Raw genomic sequence first — 26720 nt, forward strand, 5'->3', positions numbered from 1 at the left:
AACTGACTCCCACGACTTGTGGTCAATGTCGCAGGACTTCATGTCGCGTTTGCAGACGCCTTTAAAAGCGGAGACATGGACAGCCGATGGGTCTGATACCAGTGATGAACTCACTCTACAATGCATCCTTAGGGATCCTGCCATCTTCCATGCGGCTCACATGGCCAAGCTATCTCAAGCGCCGCTGGCTCAGTAGGGTGTATATGCTGGGGATGTTGGCTGCCTCGAGGACTTCTGCATTGGAGATACGGTCCTGCCACCTGATGCCAAGGATTCTCCGGAGACAGCGAAGATGGAATGCTTTGAGGCGTCGCTCTTGGCTGACATATGTTGTCCAGGCCTCGCTGCCATAGAGCAAGGTACTGAGGACACAGGCTTGAAACACTCGGACTTTTGTGTTCTGTGTCAGTGCACCATTTTCCCACACCCTCTTGCCAGTCTGGACATAGCAGCAGACGCCTTTCCCATGCGCTTGCTGATATCTGCATCGAGAGACAGTTTACTGGTGATAGTTGAGCCACTTCCAGAGCGTGGTCACCGATATTGATGCATGGAGCATTTCTGACGTCCTGTCCCATGATGTTCATTTTCTTGAGGCTGACGGTTAGGCCAAATTCGTTGCAGGCAGCCGCAGTCCTGTCGATGAGTCTCTGCAGGTGCTCTTCCATGTGGGATGTTAATGCAGCATCGTCAGCAGAGGAGTTCCCTGATGAGGTCTTCCCATACTTTGGACTTCATTCTCCAGTCTGCATTCTACTTCTCACGTTTGCACAGCCCATATATAACATTGATTACAGCTCATCAGATGATATACACTCAACCATACACACTAAATGACTTATTTTTTCCCTTACTACCAGTATTACACTATAGTTGTCCATTTATCTCACATTTCTTCAGCTCATCAGCTGCTAAATCTCTCATTCACGTCTTCGTTACTGATGTGGAAAATGAAGGGCTAATAAGGTTACTAAGGTTCACAAAGCTGAAGTTGTTTTTCTTTTGCTGAACCTTTTCCATCAAGCGTACTTGGTCTGTCTATCTGTCATAAGAGATAAAACTGGGGAGGGTGAAATTGCAAAGAAAAACTTGTATTGTAACTTATTGAAAACGTTTTGTAAGCAATAGTAAAATAACCAAATATGGGCATGAGTAACCAACTGTATTAATTTCGCATCAAGTTACTGTATAAATATCTCTGCTATAACCCTGATTTTTCAAGAGACTTTGGCATACTGAAGGCTTGCTTGTAATAAAGATATTTCTCAGTTCAGCTCACTCCTGATTTTGAAGTGGCTTTTGTCCCACAACAGTTACCGTAAGACTTGACTATTTCAATGGACTCCTGGCTGGTCCCCCACATTCTAAACTTCGTAAAGGTTATCCATGACTCTGCTGCCTGTATCTTAACTCGCAACAAGTCCTGTTCACCTATCACGCCTGTCAATTTTAAAATTTTCATCCTTGTTTTCAAATCCTTCCATGGCCTTGCCTCTCCCCATCTCTGTAATCTCCTCTGGCCTTACAACCCTCCGAGATATCTGTGCTCCTGTAATTCTGGCCTCTTGAGCATCCCCAATTTTAATCTCTGCACCATTGATGACCGCATCTTCAGCTGCCCAGGCCCTAACGCTCTGGAATTCCCTCCCTACATCTCTCCACCTCACCTTCCTCCTTTAAGACACTCAAAACCTACCTCTTGGGTCAAGCTTTTGGTCATCTGGCCTAATGTATCCTTATGTAGCTTGGTGTCATTTTGTTTTATAATGCTCCTGTGATGCGCCTTGGGACATTTTATTATGTTAAAGGCACGATATAAAGACAAGTTGTTGTTGTTCCTTTAGAATAGTAAGATTAGATGAGAGGCATTCCTCTCAAACAGCTCCTGTATTTATGAAACTCCCATCAGTATTGCACAGAGCCTTCTCCCTTGCTTCGCTGAAGATTCTATGATGCTCCCTGGCTGTATGGGTGCCTAGTAGAGATTGATTCTTCAAGGGAAGTGTTTCCCTGATTTGTGTGACTAACCTTCAGACCAGTTTGACTGATTTGGAAATTACCTATTAATGAGGGAAGAACAGTCGTCATTTCCTGGTCCACTACATTACAACTAATTTATTCACCAGGAGGACCCATTGGGGCTTGAAAATCCCATCTGCTACTTACAAGGATATCATCTCCTGATTCCCTCTCACTATCAATTTCCTTGCTTCCCTCTTACCTTCGCACTTTAAACATCTGGAACCAATTTACACAGGGCTCTTAGCCCTGTTTTGTGATCTTTGATGATCTCCTTATTCATCCATTGTGGTCTCACTGTTTACATTTTTCTGTTTCCTTTCCTATCATAAAGATTTGACTTTTTTTTATATTATTTTCCACTGTTAATACTCACTCCACCTTCCATAGTAAACTCTTGCCCTTAGCTTCAAAGTTTACCCGAGCAAACCCAGTATATCACTAGTGACTGGCTCCAGTCCCATAGTACGCCTAGGTTCTTTGTGGTAGCTTTAGAATCCTCAACCAAAGTCGGGCCCCTGTTGATTTTTCAGTCCTGTTGCTGTTGCTCAATCATAGTCAGATGTTTGACAATATTGATCCAAGCAACTTGTTGATTTTGGTGAAGAGCTCAGCTCCTGGGTGTGGGGGAGGGGGTGACGAACACAGTTAAACATTAATCAAAATACATAGGGAGATATTAGGATAATAGCTTGGTCAAAGATGTAGGTTTTAAGGAGTGTCTAAGAAAGAAAGAGGTTTAGAGAGGGAATTCCAGAGTTCAGGGCCTCAACAACTTTAGAATAATGGAGGCTGCAGATGTCAAAAATATATAGATGTAGATAAGTGTGTTTCAGCAGTAGATAGATTTGAGGTAGGATAGTTAGAAAGTTGTGATGAAAGGTCACAGACCTGAAATGTTAACTCTGTTTCTCTCTCCACAGATGCTGCCAGACCTGCTGAGTATTTCCAGCATTTTCTGTTTTTATTTCAGATTTCCAGCATTTGCAGTAGTTTGCTATTATTGAGGAAGTGTTACTATGTCAGAAGTGATATGAGATATTAAATGGAGTCTGTATTTTTAATTTATTCATTCACAGGATGTGGACGGTGCTGGCAAGGCAAGCATTTACTGCCCACCCCTAATTGCTCGAGAAGGTAGTGGTGAGCCACCTTATTGAAAAGCTGCAGTCTATGTGGTGAAGATATTCCCACAGTGCTATTAGGTAGAGAGTTCAAGGATTTTGACCTAATGACGATGGAAGAATGGCGATATATTTCCAATTCAGGATGGTGTGTGACTTGGATGGAACTTGCAGTGGTAATGTTCGCATGCATCTGCTATCCTTGTCCTTCTGTGTGGTAGAGGTTGTGGGTTTGGGAGGTGCTGTTGAAGAAACCAGACTCCGTTTAATATCTCATATCACTTCTGACAAAGTAACACTCCCTCAATAATAGCAAACTACTGCAGATGCTGGAAATCTGAAATCTTTTGGGCCTCCTTATCTCGAGAGACAATGGATACGCGCCTGGAGGTGGTCAGTGGTTTGTGAAGCAGCGCCTGGAGCTGCTATAAAGGCCAATTCTAGAGTGACAGGCTCTTCCACAGGTGCTGCAGAGAAATTTGTTTGTCGGGGCTGGCTGCAGTCTATGTGGTGAAGATATTCCCACAGTGCTATTAGGTAGAGAGTTCAAGGATTTTGACCCAATGACGATGGAAGAATGGCGATATATTTCCAATTCAGGATGGTGTGTGACTTGGATGGAACTTGCAGTGGTAATGTTCGCATGCATCTGCTATCCTTGTCCTTCTGTGTGGTAGAGGTTGTGGGTTTGGGAGGTGCTGTTGAAGAAACCTTGGCGAATTTTTGCAGTGCATTTTGTAGGTGGTAAATACTGCTATCACAGTGCACTGGTGGTGGAAGCAGTGAACATTTAAGATGGTGGCTGGGGTGCCAATCAAACGGGTGAGCTTTGTCCTGGATGGTGGTGTGCTTCTTGAATGTTGTTAGATCTGCACTTATACAGGCAAGTGGAGAGAATTCCAACACACTCCTGATTTGTGCCTTGTAGGTGGTGGAAAGGCTTTGGGGAATCAGGAGTCATTTGCTGCAGACTACTCAGCCTTTGACCACTGTTGCAGTGGATGTTCATCTCACTGCTGTTGGTGGGATTTTTGCACTCTGCAAATGGCTATCGTGCTTACTTAACAGTCACTGCCTTCCAAAGTAATTCATTCTCCTCAGAGATGTGATGAGGTGCTTTTTAAACACAAGTCTTTATTTTTGACATGTGGGATAAATTCCCACCTAAAGCAGTTGATGTGGGAATTAACTCATTATTTTAAAAAAAGTGGGAGAAATATTTGGTTAGGAACATGACTGAAGATTGTAAAGGAAAATATATTTGAAGAGATGATGAAATAATTCAAGAACGCTAATTCCCATGCCCATGAAGAGCCATTTGTGTAAATGCATGACTGATAATCGGCAGTTCAGCTGCGTTGCTTTGGGGAATGAGTGGATTTTTTTTTGGCTTGGATTGCCAAAATTACTCATCCCTCAGAAGACTGGATAGGGTCCATGATAAACTGAGGCCCTGAATCCCTGTTCTGGTGGTTAAGAGGGATGCTATAGGTTACGTGGCAACATCTGTATAACAACAGGGAATTTTTCTCCTGGATTAGCCAACATTGTTCCCTCAATCAATACAAAAGATTAACTGGTCATTCATTTCGCTCACTGCTGGTTTTGGGATCTTGCTGTGCATAAACTAGCTGCTGCATATCTCCACCTGAACAATAGGGCTCATTCACGAAAGCATTATCTGAAAGCACAGCATTAGTCTTCACCTGTACGCTGACGACACCCAGCTCTACCTCCACTACCTCTCTTGACTCCTCCACAGTTCCTAAATTATCAGACTCCTTATATGACATCCAGTACTCGATCAGCAAAAATGTTCTCCAATTAAATATTGGGAAGACTGAAGCCATTGTCTTTGGTCCCTGTTCCAAACTTTGTTCCCTAGCTACTGACTCCATCCCTGCTAACAGTCTGAGATTAAACCAGTCTCTCAACTTTGAAGTCATATTTGACTCCAAGATGAGCTCTGACCATAAATGCACACCATTAAGACTACCTACTTCCACCTCCGTACCATGGCTCGACGTCGCCCGTCTCAGTTCATCTGCTGCTGAAACCCCTCATTCATGCCTTTGTTACCTCTAGACTTGACTATTCCAACACATTCCTGGCTGATCTCCACATCATATCCTCTGGAAACCTGACATCATCCAAAAACTCTGCTACCATGTCTTAACTCATACCAAGTCCTATTCACCTTTCACTCCCATGCTCACTGACCTACACTGGCTCCCAATCAAGCAGTGTCTTGATTTTAAAATTCTCATCCTTGTTTTCAAAACCCTCAATGGCCTTGCCCCTCTCTATCTCTGTAATCTCCTCCAGCCCTACAACCCTCCGAGATATGTGCGCTCATCTAATTCTGGCCTCGAGCATCCCCAATTTTAATCGTTCCACCATTGGTGGCCGCGCCTTTAGTTGCCTAGGCCCAAAGCTCTGGAATTCCTTCCCTACACCTCTCTACCTCATTTTCCTTCTTTAAGACACTCCTTAAAACCTACTTCTTTGCCCAAGCTTTTGCTTATGTGACCTCATAGCTCCTTATGTGGCTCGGTGTCACACTTTGTTTTATAATGCTTCTGTGAAGCACGTTGGGATGCATTATGTTAAAGCTGCTAAATTAAAACAAGTTGCTGTTGTGTTGTTCGTGAAGCACTTTTGAGACATTCAACCACAATCCTGCCCCCACTTTGAGGTATATTGATTTGCCTCCCTGACTTCTCCTAGCAAAAAAAAAATGCTGTTAATATCGCCAAATTCCTCAGTTCTCCTTAAAAAAAGCTCCATTTGAAAGGAGCTAATTCATGCTGAATCAATATCTTTCTCTGGCAGACCTTACCACATCTACCAGCTCCAATCTCTAACCTTGTTAGAGGCTTATGCATTTCTGCCCTCCTGGGCTACGTGCAACATCAACCTATGCACAGAGATCTGAGCAGGATGGCCATTCTGAGGATCATCCATCACAGAAGGAATTAACCACTCTCCAGGGGATGAATGGGATTTTAATTAAATTTCCAAAAGAATCTAAGATTCCCTCTGTAGAGGGATGGGAACTTCCCACAGTGACAAAATGGATGACTAGAAATTATGTCTGGAAAGGCTTGCATCTGTTGCTTCTGGTACATTATAGGGAGATGGGCTTCAAAGAAAAATTATTTTGGCCCCGAACCGCTCGAGCAGCCTGGTTGCTGTTAATGACAGAAACATTGAACGCTGTTCTTACCTGACCCACAGCACTCGCATCATTGGTCACATCGAAGATCACCGCCGTGGCGCCTCTCTGAATAGCAAACTTGGCCTGTAAGGGAGAAAAGGCACAATTTGTGAATGTATATTTAGCACATCCCAACTACTCCTACTCCACAACTTCTAGCACACAAGCTGCTGACTGTAACACCCCGATGTATGCATCCCTTTAGTGACCTATTTTTGTCATAAACTCACCACAACACCCAATTGCCCTGTCCTCCTCCTTGAACTGTACACCAACATTGCTGTTAGGAAGGGAGTTCCAGGTTTTTGACCCAGCGACAGTGAAGGCACCGTGATATAGTTGCAAGTCAGCATGTGGTGTGGCTTGGAAGGGAACTTGCAGGTGGTGGTGTTCCCATGCATCTGCTGCCCTTGTCCGTCTAAGTGGTAGAGGTTGTGGTTTGGAAGGTGCTGTTGCAGGAGCCTTGGTGATTTGCTGCCGTGCATCCTGTAGATGGTACACACTGCTGCCACTGTGCGTTGGTGGTGAAGGGAGTGAATGCTGAAAGTGGTGGATGGGATGCCAATCAAGCTGCTTTGTACTGGATGGTGTAGAGCTTCGAGTGTTGTCGGAGCTGCACCCATCCAGGCAAGTGGAGAGTATTCCATCACACTCCTGACTTGTGCCTTGTAGATGGTGGACTGGCACTGGGGAGACAGGAGGTGAGTTACTCGCTGTAGGATTCCCAGCCTCTAACCTGCTCTTGTTGCCACAGCATTTATATGGCTGTTGCAGTTCAGTATCTGGTCAATGATAACCTCTAGGATATTGATAGTGGGGATGCAGCAATGGCAAAGCCACTGAACATCAAGGGGAGATGGTCATTGCCTGGCACTTGTGTGGCGTGAATGTTATTTGCCACTTATCAGCCCAAGCCTCGATGTTGTCCAGAGGTCTTGCTGCATATAGACATGGGCTACTTCATTTTCTAAAGAGTCACGAATGGTGCTGAACATTGTGCAATTGTCAGTGAACATTCCCACTTCTGACCTTATGATGGAGGGAAAATCATTGATGAAGCAGCTGAAGATGATTGGGCCTAGGATACTAAGCTGAGGAACTCCTGCAGTGATGTCCTGGGACTGAGATAATTGACCTTCAACAATCGCAACCATCTTTCGTTGTGCTAGGTATGACTCCAACCAGGTTGTTTGTAGTCTAAGGTTGTTAGGCTCCAGACCTCTATCTGGATAAAGATGGGAATGGGAATAGAGATATAACTGAACTCCTCCACTACACATTTTTCTGAAGCAAACCAGAGGCATAGAGTAGAATGCTTTCTGTATTAGAGAGTAGGCACAACAGTAATGGGTGCACAAACATCAGACCAAGTGGTGCAAAAACAGAGACACAGCAGAATACGCGTCGCAGAGAGGAGGACAAGACAATTGAGTGTCGTGATGGGTTTATGACAAAAATAGGTTGGAGTGTTGCCGTCAGCAGCTTGTGCACTAGAAGTTTTTTTTTAAAAAGATCAATTGTTGCAAATTCTCACAAATATCCTTTGCCTGAGTCTTGAATTTTGTAAGACTGAAGTGTTTTTGAACATCATTTTCTCCCCAGCCTCCAATTCAACTCTTTAAGTGGCAAATGCTCAAAGCACCCAATGGCATCTTGGGTGCACGAAGTGGACAGCTGTTCCCTTGTATTTTCTTCTGCATCCTTCTGACCAAATGTTTCTGAAATTCACATGCACATACTGCGTACTATTGCTGAAGTCTAAACTGTACCAAGAAATGCAAAAAACAGTGGACCTATTGGACTGCAGGGGGTGCTAATTACCTACCCAAATCATTTGCAGCACCATCATTGAGATACTACAGCGCTCCACAATCCAACACTGAGACACGGTTACACACAGCACTCCACAATCCAACACTGAGACATGGTTACACACAGCATTCCATAATCCAGCAGAGTCCACAGACACGGTTACACATGGCACTCCACAATTCAGATCGTCGAGATACACAGCTACATAAGTAGGTTCATGTGTAGTTACCCAGGAATGAGCTTTGTAGTTTTTATTTAGTTAAACCTTTTAATTTGTTTCTGGCTTTGTACAACTGAATGTAACCTTTTCAGTGCTGAGGCACAACATAGTGAGGGCAGAATTTCAGAAGATCCCCAACTTTTCTGGTGTAATATAATCTGCTCTCATCTTCACAGAACAGCCGGATAACGAGCTAATAAGGCAACGCTACAGCAGCGGAATAATTCCTCTGAAGTGGGATGATTTTGAACTATTAAGTGCTAGAATCTGATCCTTATTGCTGGTAAGTCTAGAATTGCAAAGAAGTGGCTGATAGTTATTTCTTAGCTATTATTATAATGAGTTCTGTAAAGTTTGAAGTATTTTGTTGGTCCTTTCAGTTTCTCTCATTCTTCGAGGGGGTGGGGTGGTGTAGTTGATTTAGAGAACTTCGAGTTAGCTGCCCCCAAGGGGAATTCCTGGGATAGCTTTCATGTCTTCCTACCATTTTCAGAAACATTCCACAGCCCTTCTTCAACTTCCAACAGCTTAACCTGAGTTTCCCCGAGGAAGATTGCTTATGTAGCCGAACCCAATTTCACCCCAATGGCACATAAATGTTTCACAGGGTGCATACTATATGTCCAGCAGGATGCTGCTCTCACAGGGTTGTAATAGTACCAACAACAACCACTTGCAATAGATAAATTTCACCCAGCATATTCGGATATCACATCCTTCTCTAACATAGCCTGGAAGTGTGTTCTCTTGCTTCAAACATCTGACTTCTTGGATTCCTTCCCCTGGAGATACAAGGCTCTTCATCTCACGAATATTATTTAGGAATCTTCAAGTAAAGTTTCCCTCTCTGGTAATCAGGTCTCTGAATGTTATCTGCCTTGGCTGGAGTTGTCTAAAATGGTTCAAGGCCTTCAAAACAGTATCTGGCAGATAACAAAGACAGTGAATGGGAAAGGCAGGAATCACTGTGCATGTGAAAAATACCAGCATGCCCAGTATTTTATCAGACAGGAGTACTCTCCAAATTGATGCTGTTGACCATTACATTCATCAAGGTTGCTCTGTTCAGGAGATACGGAGGTCATAATTCTAGAGACAGCTTCTTAATCAGAAGGCCCAGAAGGATTAACTGAGTCACTGAGAGCCCCACATAATAGATGGCCACTGCCATTCACAAGTACCATCAGCAACAGCCAAGACTGAAACCAATGATCAAACAGTAATGTAGGATATAGAATTCAACAGTTGTTAACTCTGGAGAAGAATCCTTCCATGACGGAGTACTTCACTTCAGGGGCAGAGGGAGGGGATATTCTCACTGAAGGATTTCTTAAAGGTAATTCTAGCTCTTTGTGATCTGGGACCTTCAGCTGAGACCAATGTTTAGAGACCACAGTGGTCTCTTACAGTGCTTCTGGCTCATGCATATCAGGAGAGGTATTTTAATAAAAACTGTAAGGAGGACTGGCTTGGAACCATGAATACCAGTCAGGGCGACTGCAACCTCAAGGTCAGGGGACACCAGACTGACAGAGACAGTCCTCGACAAATCACTTCTGTGAACAATTTTGCCAGAGGAGCTTGAGTGACAACTTTGATTGAGACGCAGATTAAACTCAGCTATCCTTCTTGGGACATCCAAAAACCTTTTATAAATTTTTATTCACTGGTAATTCTTCTGCCCCTCCACTCCCCCACCCAGTGTTTACAGGTGGTAGGGATGCGCACAGTTGACGTTGCTGAACTTGGGAATGTGCAAGTTGTGTAGTGATGGCTAATGACTCAACACCTGTCAAATAAACACTGATCAGTTTGGCCGGTTTGTGTATGAACCCTTTGGCCACAGAGGGTAAAATAAATGTTAATTGGAGCCACCTCACCCAGACAAGTGCTCATTCGGGAGTAAAATGAGTTGTGGTTGGATTGCTCCAGGCAAAAAACAGGAAGATAAACAATGATAGTTGGAAATGTGATATAAACAAAAAAGCATTGCAGAGAATTAATCATCTGAAAGAAAAAAATACGGTTAATGTTTCAGGTGGTGATGGTGGGTGGACACTTCATATGAACTGGTGATTTCAGACAAAGAGCTCCCCTGAAATTGTATCATGCCTTTTCTCCTTCAGATGTTGACAGACCTGCTGTGTTATGCCCAGCATTTTCTGTTTTAAAACCCATATCTTGTACTGCAGCTTCTTGGCCTTTGTTGTTTGGGCAGTCACACACTTTTTGCTAAATGGTCACGACCTCTCCACTCTAGTTGAAAGCAATGCATCGCAAGGGTGGTGATCACCTGAAGCACTGCTCCTTCGCAAACACGCTGCGGCGCATCTCATCCTTTCATCCCACGGCTTAAGCTTCTCCTTTCACATTAAACATTTACTTACTCGGAACACCTGACCCTCAGGGCCTTTCTACCATTATTCTCTTTGCTGGCTTGCAACACAAAGCAGTTCAGCGAGAATCCAGTGCAAACACTTCCCAGAAATCAATTTACCAAAACGAGTAGCAGCCCCAAATCAGAGATGACAGAATCAGACAAAAACCCCACGGATGTGCAAGTGTCAATCACTGGACCCCAGTGTTGCCCGGTGAGGCCCAGTGTGCGCTGCTGAGTAAAAATGACCAAAACAATGTAGATCATTGAGGCTTTTTTAAATTGAGTACTGAATGAGCACTGGAGTGCTCAAGGTGACTAGGTGCCTGAAATTTAAAGTGTTCTGTTCCCCAGCACTTTCAACCCTCATCTTGAACACACATTCACACAAAGTAATTTTTTTAAAATTTCAGGCACCTAGTCACCCTTGAGCACTCCAGTGACACCCATTAATCCCATGAACGAATAAAAAAAAAATGGATACAACTATGTTTCAGGCCCAACCTCCAAAGAACAGGAATGTACAGCCTAGTGTTCCAGTGCTCGAATCGCACAGATATTCGTCCCATTTGCTTTTATATTTCTTATTTGCCCTGTTGTATTTTGCGGATCTGGAAGTTGAGAAAAACTGTTTTTTTGTTTTATTATCTCATTAGCCGACAAATCTCAAATCAGAGCACCAAGAGTTATAATCAGCAACAAGATGTAGATACAAAATTCATGGGAATGTGGATCAAAATGCTATATGTGACCCTCAGGACTGCATGCAATGCACTTATGTGGGCCATGAAAATGTAATCTTGGACATCAATGTGACTGAAATTCTATGCCCCGGCAGGAGCAGGCTGGTGGCAAGGGTGGGCGGTGAGGTGCATAAAGTTGGGTGGGAAGCTGGGAGTGTTGTTCCCGTCGCCTTTCTGCCCAGACTGCAATTTTACAAGCAACAGGGGAGGTGACAAACAGACTGCCTGCCCCAGGCCAATTAAAGCCCTTAAGTGGCCAATTAATTGCCAATTAAGGGCCTCCTCCTGCCGCTGCTGGTATATTATCAGTGGCGGACAGGCAACTCAGCACCTCAGGAGGCCACCCAGTAAAACCTGGTGGGGGTTGGGGTGATTGGCCCTCCTGATTTTGGGGCACCCCGCCCCCATGGCACAAGCAGCCTCCACTGGAGCACATTCCCTCGCACCCCTCATCCCACCCCGCCTTGCCGAGGCCCCACACGCTAACCTTAATTCCAGGGCCTTACCACTTGCCCCCGGCGAGGGGAGCTCACCCCAGACTATTTGGCCGGTGGGCCTCTGCATTGCTGCTCCTCTCGCTGGGTGCAGCTCCCTGTGGCACTGCTGGGACTGACACACTTAGTGTGGAACCCCTGACTAGCTGAGAAATTGCAGCAGTGATGAAGCGATTATGCAACAGGAAGCCAGTCAATAACTTATCTCCGGATAACGTGTGAAGGAATCCAGCCATAATGAGGGCTTATAAAGGTTAAAAGAGATATTTTCCTATGAATGAGGGATTAAAAAAATTTAAAAAGGGTTTATCTTCCGAAAAGGTAAAAAAAGTTCATGGACATGCCTCTATGTTAAAAAACTTGCCTCATCTTAGGAAGCTTCTGATAAGAGGGATCCACTCCAAAGTAATGAATCTCATCACATGGTTAAACACTGATAACATAATTTTGCAAACTGTCACAAAAGCTACCACGGTGTAACAGTTGATCAGATGGTTTTATGCTGATAACCTTAAACCACAGTCAACTGAATTTTTGACAAAGCTAACCAAACCCAAAAACTGAATTATAATCTTGAAACACAGATGAGTCACAGAGTCATTTACGGCACTGGAGGAGGCCGCTCGGCCCAAGTCCCTGCCGGTTCTCTGCCAGTTCTCTGAACAGCAATCCAGTCAGTCCCACTTCCCAGCCTGATCCCTGTAGACCTGCAAGTCTACTTCAAACAAAGAACAATACAGCACAGGAACAGGCCATTCGGCCCTCCAAGCCTGCACCGATCTTGATGCCTGCCTAAACGAACACCTTCTGCACTTCCGGGGCCCATATCCCTCTATTCGTGTCCCCTTCCACTGTCCTGTGGACATCGAGTTCCAGGTCATTACCACCTGCTGTGTAAAAAAGTTCATCCTCACATTCCCCCTGCACCTCTTGCCCAAAACCTTTAATCTGTGCCCTTTGTCCTTATACTGTCTCGTATACCTCTATCAAATCTCTCCTCAATCTCCTTTACTCTAAAGAGAACTACCCCAGCTTCTCCAACCTCACCTTGTAACTACAAATTCCCCCATCTCTGCAACAATTCTGGTAAATCTCCTCTGCATCCTCTTCAGGACCCTCACATTCTTCATAAATTGTGATGACCAGAACTGGACGCAACACTCCAGTTGGGGCCTAACCAGAGCTTTATAAAGGTTCAGGATAACTTCCCTGCTTTTGTACTCAATGTTGTGGGACAACATTAAGAAGCTGTAAGTGAAGGTCACCGGAGGAAGTCACACATAACCAGGGTGTCGCGGATGTAGCCGACAGAGGGATGCGCTTAGATGTGGCTTGTGCAGTAAGTGCTCGTGTGTGCATATATATATATATATATATATACGTTCTAGTTGAGTTATAATAAAAACCCACGTTTTATTTGGGTAGTACTTGGGAGTCTTATAATAGTTCACATATCAAAGGAACAAGTAATATTATACTCAATGTCTCCATTTATGAAGTCTAAGATCCCATATGCTTTACTAACCACTCTCTCGATATGTCCTGCCACCTTCAAAATTGATGCACGTGCACCCCACCACCATCAGCAGCCACCATCAGCCCCCACTCCCACACCACCAGGTCCCCCTGTTCCTGTACACACTTTAGAACTGTGCCATTAAGTATATATTGCCTCTCCTTATTCCTTCAGACAAAATGCATCACTTCACACTTGTCAGTATAAAATTCCATCTGCCACCTGTCTGCCCATTCTGCTAGCCCTATCTATGTCCTGTTGCAGATGGTTCATATCATCCTCTCTGTTTGCTACTCCTCCAAGTTTGGTGTCTTTGTCAAATTTTGAAATTCTACTCTGTATTCCAAGATTCTGTCATTTATATATAGAAAAAAAGCAGTGGTCCCAGCACTGACACTTGGGGAATACCACTGTCTACCATCCTCCAGTCTGAAAAACAATCATTTACCACAACTTGCTGTTTTTGTCCTTGCCAATTTTTTTTATCCAATTGGACACTGACCCTCCTATGCCATCAGTCTCAGTTCTGTTAACCGGCCCTTTATGTAGTATTCTATCAAACGCTTTCTTAAAATCCATATAGGCAAGATGAACCATATTCCCTTCTGCTACCTTCTCTGTTACTTCATCAAAGAATGTAGATGCCTAATGAGAAATTGACCACTACAAGACACCCAGCTTGCCTTTTTAGGAAAGAAAGAATTCAGACGTTACCTAGAAATTAATAGTTATATAACCTTTCTTAGGAATCAAAGAGAACTGACCTTACCCAGAAATTAACAATTCTACAGCCTTATTTGTGAAGTAAAGGGGGCGAACTTACTTGCAGTTAAGGTAACACCCCATACGTAAGAAATTAGTTATGCAATTGAAAATCTTGAAAATCCTACTTAAGTGTTTTACTGCAACAATATTTAGATTTAAAAATTAGATTCTGTACTCGAAACAAGATTGTACTTTCTACCTTTTCCTAGAAATATTAACATTGCTGTTGACTATTTCACCAACTGTGATTTGCATGTTCAAGGATAAGGGAGATCAATAGGCAAAAACAGTTTACCAACAAAGCATGGCAACCCTTAGTAAGACAGTGGGTTCAGGAAAGGAAGTTCAAATAAAGAACTGGTTTAAGACCCAAGTGGAAAAAACTTGTTCATATACTGTTATTAATGAAAGAACAATAAAAATATTCACTAATCAGCCAAATGGCAAACAAATTCTTAAAACTATCTCCATAGACAATACGAAAAGGTGTCTTGAGGGATACAAGAATGGAGGATCAGTACGAGGTGCAGTCATACGCTTCCTTCCGGTACCCAGCTTGGGACACAAAATCAGAAGCAGGAGTGGTTGAACTATAGACGACAGTGTCACTGACTCCTCCTCCTCAACACAGTACTTGGCAATGCCTCGGAAATTGGTTTCATAAGAAACCACAACCAACACAAGTAAAGAAAAACAAGTCATCAACAACAAAGGAATAACAACAAAGGCACAGGGGCGCAGTGGTTAGCATTGCAGCCTCACAGCTCCAGGGACCCGGGTTCAGTTCTGGGTCCTGCCTGTGCGGAGTTTGCAAGTTCTCCCTGTGACCGCGTGGGTTTTCGCCAGGTGCTCCGGTTTCCTCCCACAATCAAAGACTTGCAGGTTGATAGGTAAATTGGCCATTGTAAATTGCCCCTAGTATAGGTAGATGGTAGGGAATATGGGATTACTGCAGGGTTAGTATAAATGGGTGGTTGCTGGTCGGCACAGACGCAGTGGGCCAAAGGGCCTGTTTCAGTGCTGTATCTCTAAATAAAAAAATAAAAACAAAAAAGCACTCCAGAAGAAGTGACAATCAGCCAGGTTTCTGGTAATGCCCAAAAGAGGAAAAAGAAAACCAAAGCCTCCTGATAATGAGACTAACCCTCGACCGAGAAAAAGACTGAGATGCTGTTGTTTTACTTCAGCATTACTTATCCTTCTACTTGTAGAATTAATTACTACCCTGTGGACTACAGTTAAATATGGTGCTTATATCCAAAATCAAGAGACAGAAGACTTGTTGCAAGACCATCCTTCCTACGACAGCAGTACAAATTATATCACAAATTCTACAATTGTTTCTAGAAAGTGCCGTTCTATGACAACTCGTAATGACACATCCACCCTCACCAAGGTTCCACTTCTTTTTGGCATCATTTTAATACCTCAACCACTTGTGTTCTCACATGTCTCTATTTATCAGACCACACAAATCGAGTTGAACACCACAATACTAGCTCAAACTCTTGAAATTAAACAAGTTCAAAAGGAAAATGAACTGGTTACACGACTCAACACAGCCATGAGAAAGCTTCAAAACCCAGCCTTCCAGGTATCAGTTGTTGACCCTGGTGAAAAGACAAAAACGAGCAATGCTTTGAACAGGTGGGACTTTGCTACTTCACTGACTGGAGTAAGCAGAAAAATTATCCTCACACTGATGGAATTGGAAAACATCCCCTGTCTACATCTCTGACCAATGCTTTCCCCACAAACAAGATATCTTCATGAGCACAGACATATTCCTATAAGGGAATAACATGGAATCAACGTGAATCCCCCAAGAATCAGGTGTGTTCGGATCCACTTCCCCTATTTGGCAATATGTCCCTTCTAATTCAGCTCCATCATTCCGCCTTTGCCACCATAATAAATGCATGATTTTACTCCCTGTTGATGGAGGATTTCCTTACAATGACAATATTTTGTTCCTCAAATTTTACTCTGACTCCTTTAAGAATACTTGCAGTTATGATGGGATGGATGAGATCGATCGAATGCCCATTGATGACTGCAAGACAAAAAATTCCAATATGTCAAATGATAAATATCGCCTCAATGGATCATATCTGCCCCGAGATTGGAATTCCAATGATACCAGACGATTCCTTGTTAAAGGGATCCGGATGCGGGCAGTGCATGTGAAATGCCAAAAATGTCTTATTACCTAAACACCTCTCATTATGCAATTTCCTTCAGAAATGCAGAGATCAGATACTTTTCTAGGTTTATATCGATTTACATCTGGATGGATGGTAATGAATGCAACGGATCCATTTACTTGGTCAAGGGAAAGCACGTAGGAAGGAACCTTCTTTGTATCACAAAGTTATCTTCCAATGGGACAAACACTTGCTATAAAGATAATCAAGTTCCCAATGACACTTCTATTCAGGACACAACAGAATTCTCTGGTATCAGAATTTATTCACTTTACTCTTACTGTAAGGATGTTGGCTGGGATACAGTTAAGAATAAACTACAAAAAAAGTATTGGCTTATGCCAACAGAACCTTACCGATTCAGAATTGAGCAGAAGCTATCAAATCTTACCTCTCTACTGACTCATAATTGTCTGGAGAAAATTTTGATAATACTTCGCTCCCGATAGATCAATCTGATGTTCATAGAACGGTAGTACCTTTAAATCAATCTTTTGCGGACTTCATCAAATCAAATGACTCTTCCTGACATCGCCAGAAACGTTCTGCATTGATGAACACCCGCTCGCTCCAACAGTCTTCTCTGCTGCTAGCAGAATCTGACCTCATGTTGGGTCAATGGAAGAGATCAAGATCACAGCCTCAAGAAGACTAGGGATTTTAATAAGCTTCAGCAATCACTTATAGTCATTGGTCTTCGAACTATCCACCAAGAACACCTCTCCTCAGGCAAGGTCATTATACTCAGTAGTCTAATGACAGCTATTCACATGTCCCTTTTAAAACTCCAGTCGAATCAGGTCCCTTGGAGATGGTATAAAGATCCTTTCCTCAGTGATCTCGGACTCAATGCCATAAGAGAAAGAGCCCTTGCTAAACTCACATCTCAGGCCATGCTTCATAATATCAGTTCCCTTTCCACTAAGAGAACCATACTATGAGACACTGTTTGGTTAGCTTAATCTATCAAACGGAGACTGGATATCCTCCTTACAGTCCCACTGATAAACCAAATGGAAATCTATTACAAGCAGTGGTAGATCCTTAATTTAGGCCTCAGTAAGACCTCAGGGTCATTCAGGGCCCTCGTGATGTTAGACTGATGGCCTGTCCACACTTGAGAGCCTAATTCCACTTTCAATTCTACCTCCATGGTATATGATTTCCTTTGTGCAGAGGAATGCACTGATCTATCAGAAATGGGAGAAATTTAAGCAATGTGGAAAAGGTTCAGGTAAGGCAAACTGCCCTGTCACCTCTACATCAGTTAGATCAGATTACTGGTGACATTTCTCTTTGGGGAATAAACCCTAGGTGGTCATTACTGCTTCCAGGTGTTCCGAGCACATCGGCACCTGGATAACACCCTCTAAAGATGTCACCTGTTGTGGACACATTCTCCAATATGCTAAATCTTCTAGATCTAAAAATTCCTATACCCCTTGGACTATTTATACACCTATTAACCTTAGCAAACATCTAACAGTTCTTAGCCAGAAACAGGGCATGGAACCGATTTTTACCTTTACCAATTACTGTTGAAAGGGCACACTTCTGTCACAAACTGAATTAAACAATATTTGGCAAGCTCCAGATTGTCTTCAGGCTATAGGCCCAAGATATTACAGAAGCAATGCCAGCATTAGCTTCTGTTACTAAATCTGCTATTGAATGGATCACTGATACTGTCTCAGAAGCATCTGGAAATATTTTTGGTTTCTTCCAGTACTCATTTTGATTGTAAAATGATACTTCTCTCCAACAGTGAAATATGGTACGATTATCTAGGGAGAACTTTTTGACAACATAGATTTCCTTGGATTTGAGAATGGTGTCTAATCACAGTATTGAACAACCTTGTTATAAGCCTTCAGATGGATGTTCATAACTCATCTTCTGCCACCACACTTCAACCGAATCCCTCCACCTTATCGATGGGATTCAACTATCGATTGCTAATTTTCAAGGACATGGCTCAGTGTGTCAAGCTTCAGACAGCTCATCAGACTTCCCCTAGACTCACCTGAATGCCTCACCCTTACGAATTTCATTCCTGCCCATCATTGTTCAAACATCTGTCCGATTTGTGATGAGCCCTAAACATTGGCCTTGGGATGATTTAGAGCAGCAGTGCTGTAGCACATGCTTAGACTATTCTAAATCTCGCAGTATTGAAATTGTTCACTGTACTCTTGAAACCTTGTTTGATAAATATTGGCACACTGTTGAATGTCTTGCTTGTGGACATCACTTGGTTAAGACTGCCTACCCTTGCTGCTCATATTCATGCTGGTCAAGAGTATAGTGTAGAGGAATCTGGCCATAATGAGGGGTTATATAGTTAAGAGTTATTTTCCAATGAGTGAGGGATTAAAAAATTGCAAAAGGGTTCATCTTCCGAAAAGGTTAAAAAAGTTCAAGGACATACAAACATACAAATTAGGAGCAGGAGTAGGCCATTCGGCCCTTCGAGCCTGCTCCGCCATTCAATGCGCTCATGGCTGAACTGATTACTCCACATTTCTACCTACCCCGACAACCTTCCACCCCCTTACTGATCAAGAATTTATCTACCTCTGCCTTAAAAATATTCAAAGACTCCGCTTCCATGCCTTTTGAGGAAGGGAATTCCAAAGACTCACAACCCTCAGAGAAAAAAATTTCTCCACATCTATGTCTTAAATGGGTGACCCCTTATTTTTAAGGGGTCTATTTCTAGTTTCTCCCACAAGGGGAAATATCCTTTCCACATCCACCCTGTCAAGACCCCTCAGGATCTTATATGTTTCAATCAAGTCGCCTCTTACTCTTCTAAATTCCAGCGAATACAAGCCCAGTCTGTCCAATCTTTCCTTCTAAGATAGATTCCAGGTATTAGTCTAGTAAACCTTCTCTGTACTGCCTCCAACGCATTTACATCCTTCCTTAAATAAGGAGACCAGTACGGTACACAGTACTCCAGATGTGGTCTCGCCAATGCCCTGTATAGCTGAAGCATAACCTCCCTACTTTTGTATTCAACTCCCCTCGCAATAAATGTTAACATTCTATTAGCTTTCCTAATTACGTGCTATATCTGCATACTGACCTTTTGCGATTCATGCACTAGGACACCCAGATCCCTCTGTATCCTCTCACCATTTAGATAATATGCTTCTTTTTTATTCTTCCTGCCAAAGTGGACAATTTCACATTTTCCCACATTATACTCCATTTTCCAGATCTTTGCCCACTCACTTAACCTAACTATATCCCTTTGTAGCCTCCTTATGTCCTCTTCACAAGTTACTTTCCTACCTATCTCTGTCTCATCAGCAAATTTAGCAACCATACCTTTGGCCCCTTCATCTAAGTCATTTATATAAATTGTAAAAGGTTGAGGCCCCAGCACAGATCTCTGTGGCACACCATTCGTTACATCTTGCCAACTAGAAAATGACCCATTTATGCTTACCCTCTGTTTCCTGTTAGCTAACCAATCTTCTATCCATGCCAATATGTTACCCTCTACACCATAAGTTTTTATTTTTTGTAATAACCTTTGATGTGGCACTATATCCAATGCCTTCTGGAAATCTAAGTGCAATACATCCACCAGTTCCCCTTTATCCACAGCACATGTAACTCCGTGTTAAAAAGCTTGCCTCATAATAGAACTATAAAGGCAGCTTCTGATAAGAGGGACCCGCTCCAAAGTCATGAACCTCATCACACGGTAAAACAGTTTTGCAAACTGTCACAAAAGCTACCACAGAGTACTAGTTGATCAGATGGTTTTATGCTGATAGCCCTAAACCGCAGTCAAGTGAATTTAAACAAAGCTAAACAAACCCAAAAACTGAATTATAACCTTGAACACAGTTAGATGACTAATAAGAAACTGACCATCACGAGGCTCACAGCTTGCCTTTTTAGGAATCAAAGAGGACAGTGTAGGCCTGAGGTCTGCAGCCACTACTTTTTGTACTTTTATGGTTTTGCATTTTACTTCTGTCTTGCTTTTTCTTTGCTTTTGATTTAAAACTGTATTAAACCTACACTTTGTAGACATTGATTTAAAACTAAGTGTGACTGTGCTCTGATTAAGCCAATTAATTAATTAATTGTGTAATCAATGGTAATCAGTAGTAATATTATCTGTGAACTTGTTTTTCCCAAGAAATCCTTCGATTTGTTTTAATGCTGGTCAAAGCAGGCCATGTTCGCAGCTGTTGTTTTGTCTAAACTACTGTTTACCTCTTCTTAAAAATAACGCTTGTTTCCCATTGTTTAAACAGAAGTCAGTTCTTACAGTATTCAATGACCCTTGAACTACAAGCCAGGACAATAGATAACCTTGCACATGGGGTGGCCCACTATGATGTGGAGTCAGAAGATGGAGTTCAATTGTTGGACAGTATGAGCTAATTGATAGTAGGTGAGAGACACCATCAAAGGATGTGTAAACAGTCTGGGCAGCTTTGTAGTGCCTGTGAAAAGAATTCGATAAGGACTCAGTTGTCAGACTCTTGTTTTGAAAAAGTCTGGTGGAGGCCCTGGAAAGCTGGAATGCAGCCAGAAATTGGACTTAAAGGGGCACAGTATCCAACTTTCGGGGCTGCAGCCAGAGTGACTAACTGGAGAGCCCACCCCTGTGCAAGGTTCTCCAGAGACTTGGTGATGTATGTACCAAGGGGGAATGGTACCATTTTAGGGAACTACCCTGAGCTGACTAATCTGGGACTATAGCAGTTGTGCTATAAGATTCGGAAATTTGGTGGTGTATGTACCAAGGGGAACTGTATCATTTTAGGGAGTTGGCGTGAACAGACTAATTTGGGATCAAAGTAGTTGTGCTCTAAGATTTTTCATCTTTCTATACTCTTTTCCTTCCTCTCTTATTAATAAAAGTTATCTTTCTTTCCTGTTTTTATCAATAATTGCTTAATAATTGCTCAATAATTAAGCAATATAATTACTGTTATAACACAATATTTGGTATTGAGCCACTCATTCCTGTTACGTCCAGAGTACGGCTCTGAACCTAAGAGAGACTCACAAGGGACTCTCATGCCCTACAGATTTCTGGCTAGCCAGCCAGGAGCCCGAAGATGAACATGGATGAGGCTATAGAGAAGTATCTTAGGGATGTTACCCCTGAAAGAAGGGTGGGTTCGACTCACTGGGAAGTCGGACAATCCAGTTTTTGAGGTGGAACTCTGGATGAAGGGATCAGTGTGTAAAGCAGCCTTGATGAGAGCAGTTTGGCTGATGGCCCTCTCAGTGACAATGCAGGAGAGATGAGGCTGAGAAAATAATACTGAGGCAGGAACTTTAAAGTGGGTAAAGGAAAGTTAGTGTCTTTTATTGAAGCCTGTATGAATGTTGGAAGCTTCCACAAATAAATGGCCTTATCTGTGTAGCTTAAGTTCTGTAGAGCTAGCAGTCCTGAACACTTTGTAGTTTGGCTTTAATGTTGAAAGCATGAGTCTGTTACTTGCTCTATTTATACAAGTATATATTTTTGTGGGACCCATTATAAGAATCCAGCCAGGAGTCAAACCTCGAATCATATGGAATATTTCTAAGTTGTTTGGAATTGAGAAAGTGTGAATGTGATTAATGAATGTGCCTATGTTAATTTATTATGATGTAAAGTGAGGATCTATGGGAACTCAATGGCAAGTTAAATGTGAGATTTGTAAGTCTAAAGGGATGTGGAATTCGTGTTGGGATTTTATTGTTTTGTCACATCTCCCCCAGATAAAAGAAGAGAATTTTGCAGGAGGTAATGCGAAGATAAAGAACAAAGTATGGTAATGTATGGAATCAATTTTTTATCCAATTGGACACCGACCCTCCTATGCCATGAGCCTCAGTTTTGTTAACCGGCCTTTTATGTGATATTTTATCAAATGCTTTCTTAAAATCCATATAGACAACATCCACCACATTCCCTTCAGCAACCTTCTCTGTTACTTCATCAACGAATTTAGATGACTAATGAGAAATTGACCATCACAAGGCTCGCAGCTTGCCTTTCTTAGGAAAGAAAGAATTCAGACTTTACCTAGAAATTAATTATACAACCTTTCTTAGGAATCAAAGAGGACTGACCTTACCTGAAAATTAACAATTCTACAGCCTTATTTGTGAAATAAAGGGGGACGAACTTACTTGCAGTTAAGGTAACACCCCCATACGTAAGAAATTAGTTATGCAACTTGAAAATCAGTACAAATATTGGAAGCACACATTGGATTTTTAGATTCATTGGACTCTTTCCAGTGTCTCTCATGGTAAAGGTACGACTATTAGAGTGAGACGATGATAATTATCCCCTTAACTGGGACAGAGGTATCTCGCTAACTCAGTAGTCTTCTACTTGGGGATTTAAGGTAAATGTTACTTTAATAATTGATGGATATCCTACTTAAATATTTTACTGTAACAATATTTAGATTTAAAAATTAGATTCTTTACTAGAAATAAGATTGTACTTTCTATCTTTTCCTAGAACTATTAACATTGCGATTGGCTGTCTCACCAATGTTTTTGTTATTCATTCCTGGGATGTGGGCGTCATTGGCTAGGCCAGCATTTATTGCCTATCCCTAATTGCCCTTGAGAAGGTGGTGGTGAGCTGCCTTCTTGAACTGCTGCAGTTCATGTGGGAGCATGTTTGGTTCTTTAATAAACTTTTATATAAATTAGAATTTATGTTGTCTCACATAGCCTTCTGCATTGCTAATTCGTGAACCCGTCTCCCAAAAATGCTTTGGTGGGGAGATACATTACTGAGGAGAGATTCCCGGACCCTCATAACATTCGGGTTATTATAATCTAGCTTAAATTTGTTAAAAAGGCTATCTAGAGGACTGTAATATTCTCAGCTGGTTCCTTTCCTTTAGGGAGAATTAGATCAGTCCTTCAGACCCATTCAAGTGCCTTTGGGATCTGTCTTTCTCAACCTTAAGTTGAGAGTGATCATCTGAGAAATACGCCTGATCCAGTATAGCCCCAAAAAGGGGCTAGGATTACAATCCACTACAAAGGATCATCTCGGATGAAATTGTATGGTGCAACCCTGAAAGATGGATAAAACTATCCGTGGAAGTGAATTTTATTATAACTGCCACCTCCAACCCTCACAAAGTACTTAACTTTTGCCCTTTGCTTATGATAATCTAGCTTAGGTTTATATTTAACTTCTCATGATGACAAGAAAGGATCACAGTCTCTGCTGACCTTGCATTGCTGGTCATTATGGGTTACTCGTGACTGCAGTCTGTAATTAACATTTACACGAGACCGAGGCTACAGACAACCCCAACTAACCAGCAATAAAGGTGAATGGCATGGGGATCTCCAACAGGAAAGAAAGGCTTTTATCATTATTACATTTAGTTTTTTTTTTTAAAGAAAGTGGAAAGAGTTATGGAATGGAACATGCTTTTTGAGGGTAATATGGATGCTTGGCTTCAAATGTAGGGACAGGGCCCATCAGTATTTAAAGTAGCTGGAATGTTGCCAGTGCTGATCCTCTTCGCTTCTCATCAAAGGCTTGTTGCAGCTTTGCTACAAACTGAACTATATTTGGTCAGTGCAGCCAACTTTCAATAACTTGTAGAGTGAGGCATCGGGAACTTTAATGAGTGGGCAGCAGGCAGAGGGTGAGCAAGTGGTTGTGGTACAGGAAATTTTGAGAAGCAGGGTACAGCCAGTGACCGGTAGAGCGTGCAAAAGCAGATTTCGAGGGGGAGACATGCAGAAAGTGATATGCAGAGCATGCAGCAGGAGATGCTGGGGAGTTGACCAAAGGCATAGGAGTAGGCCATTCAGTCCCTCGAGCCTATTCTGCCATTCAATTAGATCAGCTACCCTAAAGTAAAAGCAAAATACTGCAGATGCTGGAAATCTGAATTAAAAACAGAAAGTGCTGGAAATCCTCAACTAGTTTGGCAGCATCTATTCAGAGATAAACAGTTAATGTTTCAAGATAATCAGGTTTAAGGTTATGCCCCCTTGTTAGAACATAAAAACATTAAGAAATAAGAGTAGACCTGACGGCCCATCGAGACTGCTGCCATTCATTATGATCACAGCTGATCTTCTGCCTCAACTCCACTTTCCCAGCCGCTCCCCATATCCATTATTTCCCTGGGAGATCAAAAACCTATCGATCTCAGCCTTGAATATACTCAGCGATGGAGCATTCATAACTATCTGGGGCAGAGAATTCCAAAGATTCATAACCCTACAAGTGAAGAAATTTCTCATCTCAGCCCTAAAGGACAGTCTCAGGATAAGGGGTCAGTGACTCCCTCACCCTCCCAACTCCAACCCATTTTCTAAATTTCCCAGCCAGGGGAAACAACCTCTCAGTGGTTACCCGGTCAAGACCCTTCAGAATCTTGTACGTTTCAATTAGATCACCTCTCATTCTTCACTCCAGTGAGTAGAGGCCCAATTTACTCAGCCTCTCATCATAGGACAACCCTCTCATCCCAGGAACCAATCTCGTGAACTTTCACTGTACTGTGTCCAAGGCAAGTATCTCCTTCCTTAGATATAGAGACCAAAACGGCGCACAGCACTCCAGGTATGGTCTCACCAAAACCCTATACGATTGTACAAAGACTTCCTTATTCTTGTACTCCTGTACCTGCATACTCATTTTCTGTGTTCCTTGTAGGGGTACACCCAAATCTCTGAACTTCCACATTTAAAGGTGTCATGCCTTTTAAAAAAACATTCTGCTCTTCTATTCTTACTACCAAAGTGAATAACCTCATACTTACCCACATTATATTCCATCTGCCACATTTCTGCCCGCTCACTTAACCTGTCTATATCTCTTTGCAGCCTGTGTCCTCCTCACAGCTTGCATTTCCACCTAACTTTGTATTGTTAGCAAACTGGATAAATTACTTTCTGTCTCTTCATCTAAGTTATTAATATAGATTGTAAATAGCTGAGGCCCCAGCACTGATCCTTGCGACAGTCCACTAGTTACAGCCTGCCAATTTGAAAATGCTCCTTTTATCCCTACTCTCAGTTTCCAATCAGTTAACCAATCCTCCATCCATGCTAATATATTACCGCCAATTCCATGAGCCCTTATCTTGAGTATTAACTTGTTGTGTGGCAACATATCAAATGCCTTTTGGTAATCTAAGTATACTACATCTACAGGTTTCCTTTTATCTACCCTTTTAGTTACATTCTCAAAAAAATCTAATAAATTTGTCAAATATTCTTACCCTTTCGTAAAACCATGTTAACTGTCGGATCATACTACGTTTTCCTATTCCAGTATTTTCCCGATGACTGATGTCAGGCTAACTGGCCTGTAGTTCCGTTTACTCTCTCCCTCCTTTCTTGAATAGTGTTACATTTGCTAACTTCCAAATGCTGGGACTGTTCTAGAATCTAGGGAATTTTGGAAAATCATAACCAGTATCTATCTCTTTTAGAACCCGAGGATGTAAACCATCAGGATCCTTGAGATTTGTCAGCTTTTAGTCCCTTAACTTTCTCTAATACTTGTTCTCTGCTGATATTAATTACTTTTAAGTTCCTCACTCTCATTAGCCCCTTAGTTACCCTCTATTTCTGGTAAGTTGTCTCTTCTACTGTGAAGACTGGAACAAAAAATTTGTTCAACGTTTCTGCCATTTCCTCAATCCCCGTGATAATTCCTCCTGGTTCTGCCTCTAAAGGACTAAGGTTTACTTTAACTACTCTCCTCCATTCTATACATTAGCAAAGGCTCTTAGAATCCATTTTTATGTTCTTGGATAGTTTACTCTCATTCTATATTTTTCCTCATCAACTTTTTGGTCACCCTTTGTTAGTTTCTAAAACTTTCCCAATCCTCAGGCTTACTACTACTCTTTGTAACATTATAAAATCTAAAACTATCCTTAACTTCCCTACTAAGCCATGGATGGATCTTCCTTGCTGAATTTTTTTTTAATGGAATGTATTTTGTTGACAATTTTTAATTATTTGCTTAAATGTTTCCCACTGTTTATTTACAGCCATACCTTTCTTTTTTTTTTACCCTATCAACCGGAGCCAGCTCTCCCCTCGTACCTATGAAACTGGCCCTGTTTAAGTTAAGATTCTTGTTTTGGACTCAAGTATGTCTATCTCAAACATAATGTGAAATTCAACTGCATTATGATCACTTTTTCCCAATGGCTCTTTCACTATGAGATTACTAATTAACTCTACCTCATTACATA

General features: G+C 42.2%; 1 protein-coding gene across 4 annotated transcripts in view; it reads right to left on the bottom strand.

Moving 5' to 3' along the window:
* LOC137346635 (E3 ubiquitin-protein ligase RNF43) overlaps nucleotides 1-26720 on the bottom strand; it is a 243710-nt gene that overhangs the window by 17332 nt on the left and 199658 nt on the right. For 3 of the 4 annotated variants that reach the window (XM_068010254.1, XM_068010252.1, XM_068010253.1), the window contains exon 3: nucleotides 6370-6444. In XM_068010254.1, coding sequence (XP_067866355.1) covers nucleotides 6370-6444 — 75 coding nt within the window. Of the gene's footprint in view, nucleotides 1-114; nucleotides 881-6369; nucleotides 6445-26720 lie in introns of those variants that run through there. The other variant, XM_068010255.1, reaches the window with a different exon arrangement.

The sequence above is a fragment of the Heterodontus francisci genome, chromosome 30 (assembly GCF_036365525.1).
Source record: "Heterodontus francisci isolate sHetFra1 chromosome 30, sHetFra1.hap1, whole genome shotgun sequence".
NCBI lineage: Eukaryota > Metazoa > Chordata > Chondrichthyes > Heterodontiformes > Heterodontidae > Heterodontus > Heterodontus francisci.